Below are 16,209 nucleotides of genomic sequence, written 5' to 3' on the forward strand. Positions count from 1 at the left end.
ATAAAGCAGGTTTGAAGATGAGAATTAAGAGGGACAATTACATCTCACCTGTCAAAATCTCTTACAGTCAAGTATTCTACTCTGATTCAAAGCATTAGGTGGGTTGGATTGGTTGATGGGTGGGACACGATGATCTTGAAGGTCTCTTCCAACCTGGTTTATTATTCTATTATTCTATTCTATTATTCTATTTCACCTTTTTTCTTTCCTCTATCTTCATTATGCAGTACAAATACCAAGTGAACGTAGATGGGACTGTGGCAGCTTACAGGTTTCCATACCTCTTGCTGGGTGACAGCCTGGTATTGAAGCAAGATTCCCAGTACTATGAACATTTTTATATTGGATTAAAACCTTGGAAACATTATGTGCCAGTTAACAGAAACTTAGATGATTTGCTAGAGAAAATAAAATGGGCAAAGGTAAGTTCTATTACTAACTAAAATTCAACTTCATAAATATGTAAACCATTTATTGTAATATGCTCTTCTTTTTATTTTCACACACATTTTGCGTGGACTCTATTGAGATCTTGGGATAAAGGAAGTACAATCAGTTGTTAAAATAAGATGGGAAGGCCTCAATTCAAGTAACCAGCACTATTCAGGAAAATACTTAAGAATTCATTTTAGGTATGTGCAGAAGTGTTTCATGAGTCAGAGCATCAGTATACTGACTAATACAGGCAAAGTTCAAAGACATGCCCAGAATTCTAGGTACTACTTAATTAGTTCTATCACAGAACAAAAGTCACTGCATGCTCTCAGTATCATTCATTCAGGGTTGGAAGGGACCACAAGGATCATCTAGTTCCAACCCCCCTGCCATAGACAGGGACACCCCACACTAGATCAGCCTGGCCACAGCCTCAGCCAGCCTGGCCTTAAACACCTCCAGGGATAGCGCCCCAACCACCTCCCTGGACAACCCAGTCCAGGGTTTCACCACTCTCATGGTGAAGAACCTCCTCCTCACATCCAGCCTGAATCTCCCCACCTCCAGCTTCATTCCATTCCCCCTAATCCTATCACTACCTGAGATCCTGACAAGTCCCTCCCCAGCCTTCCTGTAGGCCCCCTTCAGATACTGGAAGGCCACAATGAGGTCACCTCTTGTTCGAATGCACAAAAAAAAGGCTGCTCTGTAACATGCTCAGAGTGAGAGGCTGGGATTCTGTAACCAAACCAACCAAATGGTGACTAAAAACACCATTTGTGCTTTAAGTTTAGCTATTAGGTTAAAAAACAGAGAAAGTTTGTGTTCTGAAAGTACTGTAGTCCTTCATAAGGAATCAAATGTGAATACTGAAAGCTTTGAAATATAGACCTAAAAAAAATCAAAGATAAATACATGCATTCAGGCAGAGTTGTCCTTAAAAGGAAGCTGTTGAATCACATTGCATATGAGAGGATACCACCTGTGGCATTGTCTTAGGTGAAAACAAAGTATGCCTGGGAGATGTCAGACCTGATTTTGAAGAGGCTTGTGGCTTGGACAAAACAGTAGAGGAGTAATCAACTGAGTTTTCAAAATTGTACATATTATCCATGAAAGTTGTTATTGATAGCCTGAAGGTACCAGTTGTGACCATAAAAGCAATCCAGTACTTTTGTTTAAATCTGCAATTTAAAGTATGCCTTTGCAGCCTACCAGTAATTGCACATCAAGTTGCAGGTTTGAATAGCCCCTTTAATAAAACTTATAATGCCAGCCAGGCTTTGAGCAACTCACTGATTGCTCTATTATTCATTTGTTTCTTCTCAATTTTCCAGGCAAATGATGAAGAAGCAAGAAAAATTGCTAAAGAAGGACAATTAATGGCCAGAGAATTACTTCAGCCTCACAGGTTTTACTGCTACTATTACAAAGTGCTCCAGGTTAGTACAATAGATCACTTTATTACTTTCCCCTAACTCCTACTGCTACTGATGCTACACATTTTATATTCTGTCCTTACCTCACTTTTATTAATAGCAGAGATAGCTCATATTTATTTACAGGAGTTTGGCAGGCAGTTCATTCATAGAATTGTCAGGGTTGGAAGGGACCTCAAGGATCATCTAGTTCTAACCCCCCTGCCATGGGCAGACACACCTCACAGTAGATCCCATTGCTCAGAGCCACATCCAGCCTGGCCTTAAAAACCTCCAGTGATGGGACTTCTACCACCTCCCTGGGCAACCTGTTCTGGTGTCTCACCACCCTCATGGTGAAGAACTTCTTCCTAACATCCAATCTGAATCTACCCATTTCTATTTTTGTTCCATTCCCCCTAGTCCCATCATTACCTGACATCCTAAAAAGTCCCTCCCCAGCTTTACCAGCTTTGCTAAAGCTTCCTTCATTATTAAAGAGGCAACCTGGCATTACAGTTTTACAGAATCAGAGACTTTTTTTGTCTTGCCCCCATCCCCACAGTCAGACCTGTTTTCACTGTCAGTTGGTATGTGATTTCTAATAGATGTACAAAATAATCTGTACACTATTGTCTTACATTTTCCCCTCATACTTATTCCCTCATGAGCTACTCCACTGTATTACAAAACAATGAATACATGGAAAAGAAATTCCAGACTTAGAGCTAGCAGAGTGTAAGGGGTGAAGCAGAACAAGTAGTCTCTGCTTCCTTAGGAGATGCAAATCTCTAGTGAAAGAAGTTTCTGTTCTCTGAAAGTACTAATTTATTTTTCCTGTTTTGCTGTGCAGAGTTAGATCTCAGCTTAAGCAGCCTCAGATTGACACAAAAGCATGGAACTGTTCAGCCTACAAAAATGACAGCATTAGAGGCACGAACTGGTTAGAGGCACAAATAATGACAATATTCAAATTACCATTAATAATAGGAGAGGGGGAAACATTAAAGGAGGCTTTCAGAGGCAGTGTAGCCTATTAGTAGGTGTGTTAGAAGGACACCTTGTAAACAATGACATAAGGAGCTCGGATAAAGGCAGGCTTGTGAGGAAGGGAGGAGGAAGACTCTGTTCCATGAATTACACGTTGATGCCTATAGGATTCTTAAATGTTGTTTACATATTTCAGAAGTATGCTAAACGCCAAGCCAGCAAACCTGAAATACGGGATGGAATGGAACTGGTACCTCAGCCTGATGACAGAGACTCAGTATGCAGCTGCCACAGGAAAAAGCCTTTGAGGGAAGATCTATAACTGTACCGGATGGAGAAAATCGCCCACTTACAATGCAGGAGTTTAAATAGGAATTAAGCTGTGAAATCTAAGACACTTATGCACTAGCAAACATTCTTAGTTATGTAGTCTTCTTGTATTTACATATCTTTCTTCACGCTGACTCTGGTGTACAGTGTTGGTTCCCACAATTTTGTCTCCATGACCACCACCAGACAGATACTGAGCCTGTAAATGGGAGTGTCTAGGGGATTTGTTTGATGTACCACATCATCATCGGGAAGAAGACTGCAGTGCTGCGCCTGGTCCCGCTGGGACCTAGTTAGCAAAGTTTTACGAGGAACCAGTCATCTATGAAAGGTCTTCCATGAGTCAGTGCAAGTTATTCTAAAGGAGCATTTGCAACATACTAAAACAGTGTTATGATTTCTCCATAAAGCTTACCTCAGTGTTAGATTGTTTATTGTATACAAAACAATTTTCCAACCAGACAAAGAAAATGAGTATTTGAGATGTGCAGATATCGAATCTGGTGTTGCTTTGAGATCGTGTTGTGGTCTGTCACAGATAACAGAATGCAGGACATGATACAATAATTGTCCATTTCAGAAGAAAATGGAGAGGAGAAGAGGTCAGAAAAATACTTTTGTAAGCACCATGGCTGTGAACCACCAAAATTCAGTGCTGCTTTAAAGCAGGCTCTGTACCTATCACAATCACAGTGCTTTGAGTGCCAAGACACCGCTCTGAAGACCTGTTCCCTGACAGTGAACGTATCTGTGAGTATCTGCACAGATCCACAAAAGGACTTGGGACCTTCAGGTAAGGCCAGGTGAAACAGTCTCTTAGCTCAACAATACAGTCTTACAGTATTCCAGGGTGTTTGGATATTCACACATCTGAAATCTGTTACCAGAGTTTTAGACTGTCTAGGTTTAACTGCTATGCAGAGACAAGGATGCCATCATCTTTATCACGTGGGTTCATGAACTACATTTGTTTGTGCTTTAGTCCCTGGAGGGATCTTAACTGTTTTCAGAATTTAGATCATACTTAACCTTATACTGAGATCAGCCAGCAGATGAGACTGCATTGTGTTAGTTCAAACATATGACAGAACAAACTATGCTGCACTTTCTATGTAACAGACTAATGATTAGAGACCATACTAAGCAACTGGGAAGCCAACTGTCTTCCTTGGTTTGATTCAAAACCATTTTCCCAGAGTGCCTTACCTCCAGACTGGAGAAGAGATCTTCAGGTCTTCCAGTGAAGTACAGCCACGAAGTTAGCAATACAAAATTCACAGGGCCAGAAGGAGCTGGTCACGTCATTGCAATAAATTTTGTCTTTGGGTGGGGCAGAGGAAAAACCCTAGTGCTGGATGTGGCCGTCTTGATTTGTACCCAAGTTTGTCTGTTTCAAAATCCATAAACAGTCTTGAAAGGAAACACCAATGCCAATACCAAGACCAGTGCCCACAAGCACCTCTGCATTTTTGTCTTGGCTAATGCAGCCTGTCTGAGCAGATACACTCAGATAATGTCTTTCATAAATACCAAATTCTCCCTACACAAAATGGAGTGGAAATGTCCTAAGACTGTGGACTCGTCTGTTTGTTTAGGTGCCCAAAGTTTAGGGGTCTACACCACATGCAGGTTTCACTCTTGGCTCTACACTTCAAGTTGCTCAGAAAATACCTGAAGTGTGATAGGAAAGGAAGAAATACTAGATTGTTCAGTATGCTAAATGAGGAAAGAACTTCAGGTTTCTAAAGAATTTTAATGCAACTGTCTGTCAGTCCTTCACTACGTTACAACAGTAAAGAAAATCCTAAACCATGCTGCTTTACTCATTATCCTTGCTTTTCTTGTTCTAACATAATATATAGTGGCTGCATTTTAGTTTAGCACAACAATCATCCTAGAACTTCAGACTATAAATAGAGCTCATCTGACCTAAAACTTCAGGAACAGTGTTCCATTGCTGAAGCTGACACTTGAAACTGAGCATGTGCTCCTCTTTCCTTCTCTGTGCAAAGTAATTTCTACTGTATGATAAAATCTTATGTTGTGATACTATTCTTTATACCAGATGCATTTGATATTCACCAGTACTTATGGAAGTGGTGTGCTCAGCAAAGGCAATTAAGCATACCAGCCAGTTGAATCGACAAAGTTTTCCACCTCACACACATATTTCAAACCAATAGTCAAAAAATTACCTGTTTAAAAAACTGGGAGGGAACAGGGGGGAGTCAGGATGCATTCTTCAGGGTTCTTTGGAAATGTCTGTGTAGAAGAACTTGCCTGGCTTGAAACAGAAGCCTTTCAAACTGGAAGAAGAATCAGATAAAATTTGAATGGTTATTAATAGAAACAAATGTGAATATCTCATCCCTTCTTCCCTCATAAAAAAGGAAAAAAAAACTCCCACCATTTAAATTCTCTGCCAAAAACCCCTCCTTGCCTTTGTAAACAAGCAGCCCTTCAAAGCTGACTAGTTTGTCACTGAATGCCTCAACAGATGCTTTGATAGCTTAAAGGCAAGAAATAGCCTGAAAAACATGACAAAATTAAAAAACATAGCAGAAATGTGGCAGAATTTTCATTGCAAGTGCTTAGGCATTTGAGAACACCTGGTTCAGTTTATAACTAGAGATCTTCCAAAGATAAAAGAGGGCAAGGCAAAGGCTCTCTTCTTTCCGTTGGTGGTACTACAAGCAACTTAAATTGTAATGAAGAGCAGTTGCAACAATTGCCCCTCCAAGCCAAAAGAGATGTCAGATCTACTCTAGTTCACCAGCTTCATTTGCCATCCTCTGCACTTGCTCCAGCACCTCCACATCTCTCCTGTATTGAGGTGCCCCAAACTGAACACAATACTTGAGGTGTGGCCTCACCAGGGCTGAGTACAAGGGGACAATCATCTCCCTGCTCCTGCTGGACACAGCATTTCTAATACAAGTCAGGATGCCATTGGCCTTCTTGGCCACCTGGGCACACTGCTTGCTCATATTCAGTTGCTTGCAATTGGAACCCCCATGTCCCTTTGTGCCAGACAGCTTTCCAGCTACACTTCCCCAAGCCTGTAGCATTGCTGGGGGTTGTTGTGACCCAAGTGCAGGACCTGGCATTTGGCCTTGTTGAAGCTCATACCATTAATGTTGGCCCATTCATCCAATCTATCCAAGTCCCTCTGTAGAGTCTCCCTACTCTCATGCAGCTCAACACTCCCACCTAACTTGGTGTCATCTGCAACCTTACTGATGACACACTCTGTCTTCATCAAGGTCATCAATAAAGATGTTAAACAGAAGTAGTCACACTGAGCCCTGAGGAACACCACTTGTGACTGGCCATCAGCTGGATTTAACCCCACTGACCACCACTCTTTGGGACTGTTTGCCCAGCCAGTGCTTTTTCCAGCAGAGTGTGTGCTCATCCAAGCCACGAATAGAAATTCATGAACAAGTTGTCAGCGTTGGTTGGTCATACAGAGGTTCCTTAATTCCAAATCCTTCAACCTTAATAGTAGTTTCAGGCAGAGAACACTGCAGAAAATTAGTTCTTTTATGTTATGTCATATATATATGTCTTCATATATTTAAGCACTCACTTTTAGAAATACCCAACCTCAATTTCATCTTGGAATGAGAAGTAGTAAATCATCATCTGTTGGACGCAAAGGAGGTCTAAAATCAGCACATTTTTAGACGCTATTTTTGAGATTTGCCTGAAGATAACGAAGGTTCTAGTTTCATGGCAGTATTGTGCCAGGCCTGCCTGCTAGATTCATAATTTAAAAAACCCTATAATCAAAGCTTGCCTGATGGAATGGCACATCCAGGCATCCATCCTGGGAAGCATACGCCCGACCTGTATTACATTAGAAAGTGAATGATTTAGTTAGGGAGGAGAGCTGACAGGGAAAACACAACATCGCCTGTTTGAGCATGTTTGAGAAGCTTGTAAAGAAATGATAATAAGGGGAAAAAGCATTACATAAACCTAGGATATTATCAGCTCCTTTACAGCTTCAGTTTTTCAAAAGCATTCTTTGCAAGGGCAGTGATGAAGTGCAAGACTTTATATACATACATTATTGTTTAAGTTCACAGGATTTAACCACTAGAATCCTCTTGTCTGTGAATACTTTTACAGCATTTTAATGAGGTTAATGCTTGGCTTTTGTTTGGAGTTGGTAATAATGTAAGAAAATCTGTACTGTAGAGAGTGATGGCATTAATTTTGTGTTTTGCTGTGAGAATAAGGGAGAAAGCATTATTTTGCATGTCTGTTTGAAGATATTTGGGACACCTGTTCCATCATGATTAGTGAGACTGTGGCCAGCAGGTCAAGGGACACGTTTCTTCCTTTCTGTTTGGCAGCTGCGAGACTGCAGCTGGAGCGCAGTATTCAGTTTTGCACTCTTCTGTACAAGAAATGCATAGACACAGCAGAGAGAATCCAGCTGAGGACCATCAAGGTGATAAAGAATTTGAGGCCCATGAAGCATAAGAAGCTGTGTGAGCAGGGCTAGGTCAGCCTGAAAAAGAGAAGGCAAGGAAAAGTCTGCCTTGCTGAACTCTAAAGGGAGAGTGTAGGAAAGATGAAGCTAGCCTTCCCAGAGGTACACAGCGGAAAGCCTACAAACAATAGAATCCAGATGCAACATGGGAAATTCCAATTAGATAAGGGAAAAAATGTCTTCACACTGATATCCCCAAGGAGGTGAAACTTGGCCTGCATGGCCTCCAGATGTTCATAATTCTATGAACTACGTTTCAGTCATACAACAAGCATTTATCTAGTCATATAGCAGGAGGATAAAAACATCTGGAATGTCTCCAAGATGCAGTATAGCTTTTCTGCACTGACACTTTTGAGACTATTCATGCTTATGTCTTCCTTGGTAATACTGACAATGTTTTGTAGATATTTTATATGTGACTTACAAGGCAATAAAATTATATATTAGCATTGTCTCTTCTCCAGGCAACCAGTACCAGAACAAGAGGACACAGTCTCAGGCTGCACCAGGGGAGGTTTAGGTTGGATGTTAGGAAGAAGTTCTATACAGAGAGAGTGATTGCCCATTGGAATGGGCTGCCCAGGGAGGTGGTGGAGTTGCCATCATTGGAGGTGTTCAGGAGGAGACTTGATGGGGTGCTTGGTGCCATGGGTTAGTTGTTTAGGTGGGTTGGATTGGTTGATGGGTTGGATTGGTTGATAGTTTGGATGCGATGATCTTGAAGGTCTCTTCCAACCTGGTTTATTCTATGTAATTCTAACTAATTTCATTATATATTATTATTCTACATGATCACAATAGACCATAATACAGAAGATTCAGCAGAAATAGCGTACACTGATTAGGCATTACATGCTTGGACTGACTGAAAGTGCAAGGCCTGCTCTTTCAAGAAGCTGAATATATACTTTACACGTATTGAGATAATTAAAAAAGAGTTGGGAGTACAGTTATGACCCAGCAAAGTAATTAATTTTAAGCAATGAGAATATTAATGCACTTTAGAAGTTACACATGTATTTAAATGTCTGCATACTCTGTAGGCCACTGGTGAGTGAGCAATGCACGTTCCCAGCCCAGTGCTAAAAAAGCAGAATCAGTCAGGATCCATCTGCACTGCAGGTTTGCACTGCAGCACAGAGACGCTCAAGAGGGCTCAGCAGCATTGCAGACAGGCCAACCTGAAGTAGGACAGAGCTCATGCACTACATTGTTCTAAAAGCAAATCAACTCAACCTATACTTGAGACCCTCATTTCACTGCAGCTTCTGTGATTCAGAGAGGTTAACACTAGCAGATGTTGTTGCTTACCTTTGGATCCAGCTACTCTTTTTCCCCACAATGTCCAGCCAACCTGTTACACCGCTCCTGCTGCAGAGATATGCCAGTTTATGACTAATAGCCATGATAAACCAAAGTGGTTTCTACCATGTTAGCAGCAGGTCTGACACCTGATTTCATCTTGCATGTTACTCTCACCAGATTTTTCACTGTTGCAAGAGAAAGAGATTTGAGCATTTTATTGCTTTTAAGGTGGAAATCTACTGAGAGCATGAAAATATGCTAGAGTTAAAATGGGGATTGTTTCCAAGTGATGCTGGTTTTGCTGTGTTCAAACCCACCAGCTGTTACCTCAGGAAGGAGATCAATTTTTTTCAGTGCAGTTCATTGCATTTAATGATTATTTTTTTTTAAATACAAACAGTAATATCCCAAATCAACCCCAAATCCACTCTGCTGTTAAAAGTTACTACTCTTTTAAAGAACAATAGCTGTTACAGGTGGTACAGCTCACAGAGATGTGATTTCTTAACTCTGTAAATATTTGGCAATACTTAAGTGCAAGTAGTACATAGACACAATACTGAGTATTTCTGAGCATTTCTTATGAAATAGTTTATGAATTCCAGCTGCCTGCAGGGAAAGACATTTTCCTGCGACAAAATGCTGTATCAAATGAAAACTGTTCCCAGGGATCCAGAAGAAGTGTGTATTTTCCATGGCTGTTAGTAATACTATGTATTATTCACTGAAATTAAGACCATGGCTCTTGCTATTTACTCTTCTGCAAGATGTTGTTTAGAATTTAGAATAAACCAAACCAGGTTGGAAGAGACCTTCAAGATCATCGTGTCCAACCCATCAACCAATCCAACCCACCCAAACGGCTAACCCATGGCACCAAGTACCCCATCAAGTCTCCTCCTGAACACCTCCAATGATGGCGACTCCATCACCTCCCTGGGCAGCCCATTCCAATTGTATTTCACTCATCACAGTTCCACTCAGAGAAAAACACTAGCCATTGGATCTTTCCTTTCAAAATGAAGAGAAACAGGAAAATGAGCTTTTCCCTGTAAAACTGGGACTGATCAACTCAAAATGGGCAATCACTGTGTGAATGAGGTCTTTACAGACACTATCATATGCCTCTCCATGAACCAAATTAATGAAATCTTGGGGAAATCCTTCATGAGCACACAGCTCTGAGTGCCATTAGCAAAGAAATTCAAGCATTTGCTTGAATCTGATGGTCAAACTACCCTCAGAATCAGTAGGTGTTTTCTCCATTCCAGTCACACGACAATATTACTCCAAAGTCAAACAGTTCTTTTGCTCATAAGGTATTGCCTTCAACTTTCTCAAGCAACTATGGTCCACTATCAAAACTGTTTGCTATATTAATTTAAGTTACACCCTGCTTTGATGACATGCACTAATGTGTAATAGTTGTCAGACTGGATCTGGTAAGTAGGTTACTAGATGCAGTTGTCACCAGTTCCTTGATGGATTATCTTGTCAAGGAAGCCATTATAAAATACAAATGATATTCACATAGAAGGACAAATTCCAGTCTCATTGGAGTAAATGGCATAGGATTTTTGCTGATTGCATTCATATTTGTAATTAAAAACCAAAAACATAAAATCATGGAATGCTTTCAGTTGGAAAGGACTTTAAAGGTCATTTAGTCCAACTCCTTCTGCAACAAGCAAGGACATCTTTTAACTAGATGAGGTTGCTCGGAGCTCCACCCAGCCTGATCTTGATTGTTTTCAGGGATCCCCATCCCACCTTCTGCCACCTCTGTGAGCAACCTGTTGCAGTGTTTCACCACCCTCATTGTAAAAATTGTCTTTCTCATATGTAGTCTAAATCTATCTACTTTTAGTTTAAAACCATTACCCCTTGTCCTGTTGTAACAGGCCTAGCTAAAATAATTGTCCTGATCCCTTTTATAGGTCCCTTTTAAGTGTAGAAAGGCCATAATAAGGTCTCTCCAGAGCCTTCTCTTCTCCCAGCTGAACAACCCCAACAATCTCAGCCTTTGGTGAGAATGCCAATGTTTCAGCCCTCTTAACCATGTTTGTAAGGTAGGCTCATTTTGTAAGAGAACTCTCTGGACTCATTCCAACAGGTCCATAGCTTTCTTGTGCCAACAACTCCAGAGCTGGATGCAGTACTCCAGGCAGAGTCTCTTCAGAGTGGAGTAGAGGAGCAGAATCACCTCCCTCAACCTGTTTGCCATATTTCTTTTGATCCAGCCCTGGATACAGTTTGCCTTCTGGGATGAGAGTGGACATTGATGGCTCATGTCCAGCTTTTCATCTACCAGTACTTCCAAGTCCTTCTCCACAGGGCTGCTCTCAATCCCTTCACCCCACAGCCTCCACTGATACTGGGGATTGCCCTGACCTAGGTGAAAGACCTTGCACTTGGCCTTTTTGGACCTTATGAGGTTCACAGGGGTCCATTTCTCAAGCTTGTGCAGGTCCCTCTGAATGGCATCCCAAGTCTAGAAGGTCACCTGATCAAAAAAAAAAGGGGGAAAGCACCTCTTTTTCATAGGCAAATGGAACATAAACTTGAATATCTTTGGGTTTGAAACACAGGACATGTTGTAAGACTAGGTAAGCAGTTCCCTATTTCTGGGGACTAAACACCGTGACAAGTTGTCCCCTAAATCAATTCCCAGTTAGGTTTGTTTCTTAATGTTACACCATCAAGCACAATTTTAACAATCTATGCCCTGATACGAAGAGCCTTATGAAGGTGGATGTGGATTTTCAGGGCAACAGGAGCAACATCAGCTCTTGCTGAACTCATTAAATTGGCCCTTGAAAATTATACTGTATCAAATTGTACTCTCCTACACATTTCTGAGAACAAACTGGTCTGTTCCTAAGGAATTCTCAGTTCTGTAGAGAAAGTGAAAGAAGAGTCATGATACTGGTAACCTAACTAACCAAATTTAATAAGTAAGTGAATAAATACAGACACTTTCTGGGGTTTCTTACTTAAAATTGTTTTGGCTTTTAATGCAAAACTGTGTTCATTAACCATTTAAGGACTTTTGGACTTTTTGAAGTGGATCACTGTAGAATACATAGAATAAACCAGGTTGGAAGAGACCTTCAAGATCATCGCGTCCAACTTATCAACCAATCCAACCCACCTAAACAACTAAAACATGGCACCAAGCACCCCATCAAGTCTCCTCCTGAGCACCTCTAATGACAGCGACTCCACCACCTCCCCAGGCAGCCCATTCCAATGGGCAATCACTCTCTCTGTGTAGAACTTCTTCCTAGCCTCCAGCCTAAACCTCCCCTGGTGCAGCCTGAGACTGTGTCCTCTTGTTCTGGTACTGGCTGCCTGGTACCTAGTCCCAAGTGAATAAATGGTTAAAATCCCTTTCCCATAACCCAGCAATTTCATAGGAAATAATTGTTTTCTGAACAAATAAATACATTCTTTCAGTGCTCAAAGACTTAAAAGTGGGTTATCTGAAAAAAAAAAAATACAGAAAGAACTAAACTATGGTTCTCTTTCACACAAGAAATGTTGTACACCAGGAATTAGAATAGAATAGAATAGAATAGAATAGAATAGAATAGAATAGAATAGAATAGAATAGAATAGAATAGACCAGATCAGACCAGGTTGGAAGAGACCTTCAAGATCATCGTGTCCACCCTATCGTCCAACACAACCCAACCAACTAAACCATGCACCAAAGCACCCTATCAAGTCTCCTCCAGAACACCTCCAGGGATGGTGACTCCACCACCTCCCTGGGCAGCACATTCCAATGACTAATGACTCTCTCGGTGAAGAACTTTCTCCTAACCTCCAGCCTAAACCTCCCCTGGTGCAGCTTGAGACTGTGTCCTCTTGTTCTGGTGCTGGTTGCCTGGGAGAAGAGACCAACCCCTTCCTGTCTACAACCTCCCTTCAGGTAGCTGTAGAGGGCAATGAGGTCTCCCCTGAGCCTCCTCTTCTCCAGGCTAAGCAACCCCAGCTCCCTCAGCCTCTCCTCATAGGGCTTGTGCTCAAGGCCTCTCACCAGCCTCGTAAAACGTATGAAGTTTCTCCTTTTTTCCCTTCCTAAGTAATCATCAATTAAGGAAGAACCAATTGTTCACTGACTGCTGAGACTGACTTTCTTTTTGGAAGGAAAACAAGCAAAACAAATCCTGAGTGTCAAACTTAGCACTCTGACTTCACAGGAACACTTGCTCCTGGCATGGAGCTGGCAGATACTCCCTCAGTTAGTGTCTCAAGATCCAAGAGCCATGACATATCTCCTGGATTATCTCTGTTACCAAGCAGGATTTACTCACAGCACAGAAACTAGCCCCTGTCTTTTCAGTTAGTTTACTACTTACTGCAGGGTTCTTCTCTCCATTCATCCAACGAACAATGCCATGTATTTATCTTTATAGCTACCTATTTGTATAATAACGTACAGACATTTGTATTCCTCCCATATTCTCAAACTAATACTTGTCTGGATTTAGCTTTGCATTTTAATTTCATATGAAATTACATGTAATTACTTTTTGTAATAAATTTTAATTTGGAGTACTGAGGAAGGCCCCTGGCAAGATCTGTCTCTTAAAACTGGCCTAAGCACCCTTCAAAAGCTATCTTGTGACTTAGCACAGTTTGGCCTACTTTCAGATGGAATTCATATTACATACATAGCTTTTTGATAGCTCTTTCAAAGTCTTTATCTTTGAAATCAAGTTGCAACATCATCAGTAAATCCAGGGTGGGTTTATTCCCGTGCATTATGCCGCCTCCTTCATTCAGGATTGTGAACCTCATTGTTAGATACAAGGCAAAAGTTCTGGTGAAAGAGTATCTCCTGGCTTAATCAGTACAGGCATTCTTTCCTTCTCTTTTATCTGTCTGGTTTTTATCTGTCAAACTGATGCAACAGCATTAACCATGTAATAAGTAATGCAGGATAATATACTATGTAATAAGAATGCAGGAAACATGGCTCACTAATCAAAATTTATAGGAGGACAAAGTCAGCAAAGCAAAACTATAAAAACTTTATTAAGAACGAGCCTGCTGAGTTGGGTGTGTCCCACCAAGGGAGCACGCACACTTTAGGGGGTTACATCATTTATACTCCTTTCCCCTGTCACCTGATCCCCCATCCCCTTTCCCCACTGGCCAGGCACTTCAGGGTGCACATTCTTTTCCAACCGCCTATCAAGTTCACAGCCCGACAACAATACACTGATTGGGGTGGTTCCCCCCCATTATCTCCCCCTACAGATATATGAAACCTTAAGAACTTTAACAGTTTCCTTACATGAACCACCTAACTATGGGACTACATATCCAGAAATAAGGGGACTGATTAAGTTATCCAACAAACTCAGAGATTTCACTTACTTCCCAAAGTGATGGACATTGCATAAAAATACAAAGGAACTTACATAGAATATAGAATAAACCAGGTTGGAAGAGACCTTCAAGATCATCCCATCCAACCCTTCAATCCAACCCACCTAAACAACTAAACCATGGCACCAAGCACCCCATCAAGTCCCCTCCTGAACACCTCCAATGATGGTGACTCCACCACCTCCTTGGGCAGCACATTCCAATGGGCAATCACTCTCTCTGTATAGAACTTCTTCCTAACATCCAACCTAAACCTCCCCTGGCACAGCCTGAGACTGTGTCCTCTTGTTCTGCTACTGGCTGCCTGGGAGAAGAGACCAACCTCTGCCTGTCTACAACCTCCCTTCAGGTAGTTGTAGAGAGTAATAAGGTCACCCCTGAATCTCCTCTTCTCCAGGCTAAGCAACCCCAGCTCCCTCAGCCTCTCCTCATAGGGCTTGTGTTCCAAACCCCTCACCAACTTTGTTGCTCTTCTCTGGACTCGTTCCAGCAAGTCAACATCCTTCCCAAACTGAGGGGCCCAGAACTGGACACAGTACTCAAGGTGTGGCCTAACCAGTGCAGTGTACAGGGGCAGAATGACCTCCCTGCTCCTGCTGGCCACACTGTTCTTGATGCAGGCCAGGATGCCATTTGCCCTCTTGGCTGCCTGGGCACACTGCAGGCTCATGTTCAGCCTACATTATCCATTTAAAAAGGGATTGATCTAGAGATTCAATTGCATGGGTTCAGCCATCATTGAAATCAGGATCAGAACTTACCTGTCACCCAACACCTCGTGACTACTAAACCATGGCACCAAGTGCCACGTCCAATCCCCTCTTGAATACCTCCAGGGACGGTGACTCCACCACCTCCATGGGCAGCACATTCCAACAGCTAACAACTCTCTCTGTGAAGAACTTTCTCCTCACCTCGAGCCTAAACCTCCCCTGGCACAGCCTGAGACTGTGTCCTCTTGTTCTGGTGCTGCTTGCCTGGGAGAAGAGACCAACCTCTGCCTGTCTACAACCTCCCTTCAGGTAGTTGTAGAGAGTAATAAGGTCTCCCCTGAGCCTCCTCTTCTCCAGGCTAAACAATCATGATGGCATTTAACAAGTCCAAGTACTGGGTGCTGCACTTTGGTCGCAACAACCCCATGCAGTGCTACAGGCTGGGGTCAGAGTGGCTGGAGAGCAGACAGACAGAAAGGGACCTGGGGTGCTGATTGACAGCTGGCTGAACATGAGCCAGCAGTGTGCCCAGGTGGCCAAGAAGGCCAATGGCATCCTGGCCTGTATCAGGAACAGTGTGGCCAGCAGGAGCAGGGAGGTCATTGTGCTCCTGTACTCAGCACTGGTTAGGCCACACCTTGAGTACTGTGTCCAGTTCTGGGCCCCTCAATTTAAGGACACTGAGACACTTGAACGTGTCCAGAGAAGGGCAACAAGGCTGGGAAGAGGCCTCGAGCACAAGCCCTACGAGGAGAGGCTGAGTGGTTTGTGTTGGAAGAGACCTTGAAGCTCATCTAGTTGCAACCCCTGTGCCATGGGCAGGGACAGCCTGGCCCTGAACACCCCCAAGTTGCTGTAGCATGGGAGGTTCTGGCAACTCTCGCAGCCCCGTCAGGGAGGGTGCCGCTCCAAGCCTTTGCCCGCTCTGCCAACACCCACATCCAACCCAGAGCTGTCTGCTCTGCAGTCACTAAACCCTTTCCTGCCTGGAGCAGCCTGGGGTTGCTGTGGGACTGTCACCCTCTCCTCTTCCTCCTCAGGGAAGAAGGCAGAAGCCCCTCTCGTTCTTTGCATCTTGCTCTTACTAGTGCTTTATTACCACGAGCAAGACCTT

The 16,209-nt window shown here is 42.6% G+C and overlaps 1 protein-coding gene across 2 annotated transcripts in view; it reads left to right on the top strand.

Moving 5' to 3' along the window:
- The window catches only part of POGLUT3 (protein O-glucosyltransferase 3), a 47,194-nt gene that overhangs the window by 11,682 nt on the left and 19,303 nt on the right, over positions 1–16,209 (top strand). Inside the window, exons 6-8 of one of the 2 annotated variants that reach the window (XR_010988098.1) lie at positions 228–422; positions 1,773–1,877; positions 3,040–3,966. Coding sequence is in view for 1 of the 2 variants with exons in the window: in XM_068144694.1 (XP_068000795.1) it covers positions 228–422; positions 1,773–1,877; positions 3,040–3,165 (426 nt within the window). In the remaining variant the exon portion in view is untranslated. Of the gene's footprint in view, positions 1–227; positions 423–1,772; positions 1,878–3,039; positions 5,226–16,209 lie in introns of those variants that run through there. The other variant, XM_068144694.1, reaches the window with a different exon arrangement.

This window comes from Melanerpes formicivorus, unplaced genomic scaffold, assembly GCF_026170545.1.
Source record: "Melanerpes formicivorus ecotype bairdi unplaced genomic scaffold, bMelFor1.0.p_v2 SCAF_1, whole genome shotgun sequence".
Taxonomy (NCBI): domain Eukaryota; kingdom Metazoa; phylum Chordata; class Aves; order Piciformes; family Picidae; genus Melanerpes; species Melanerpes formicivorus.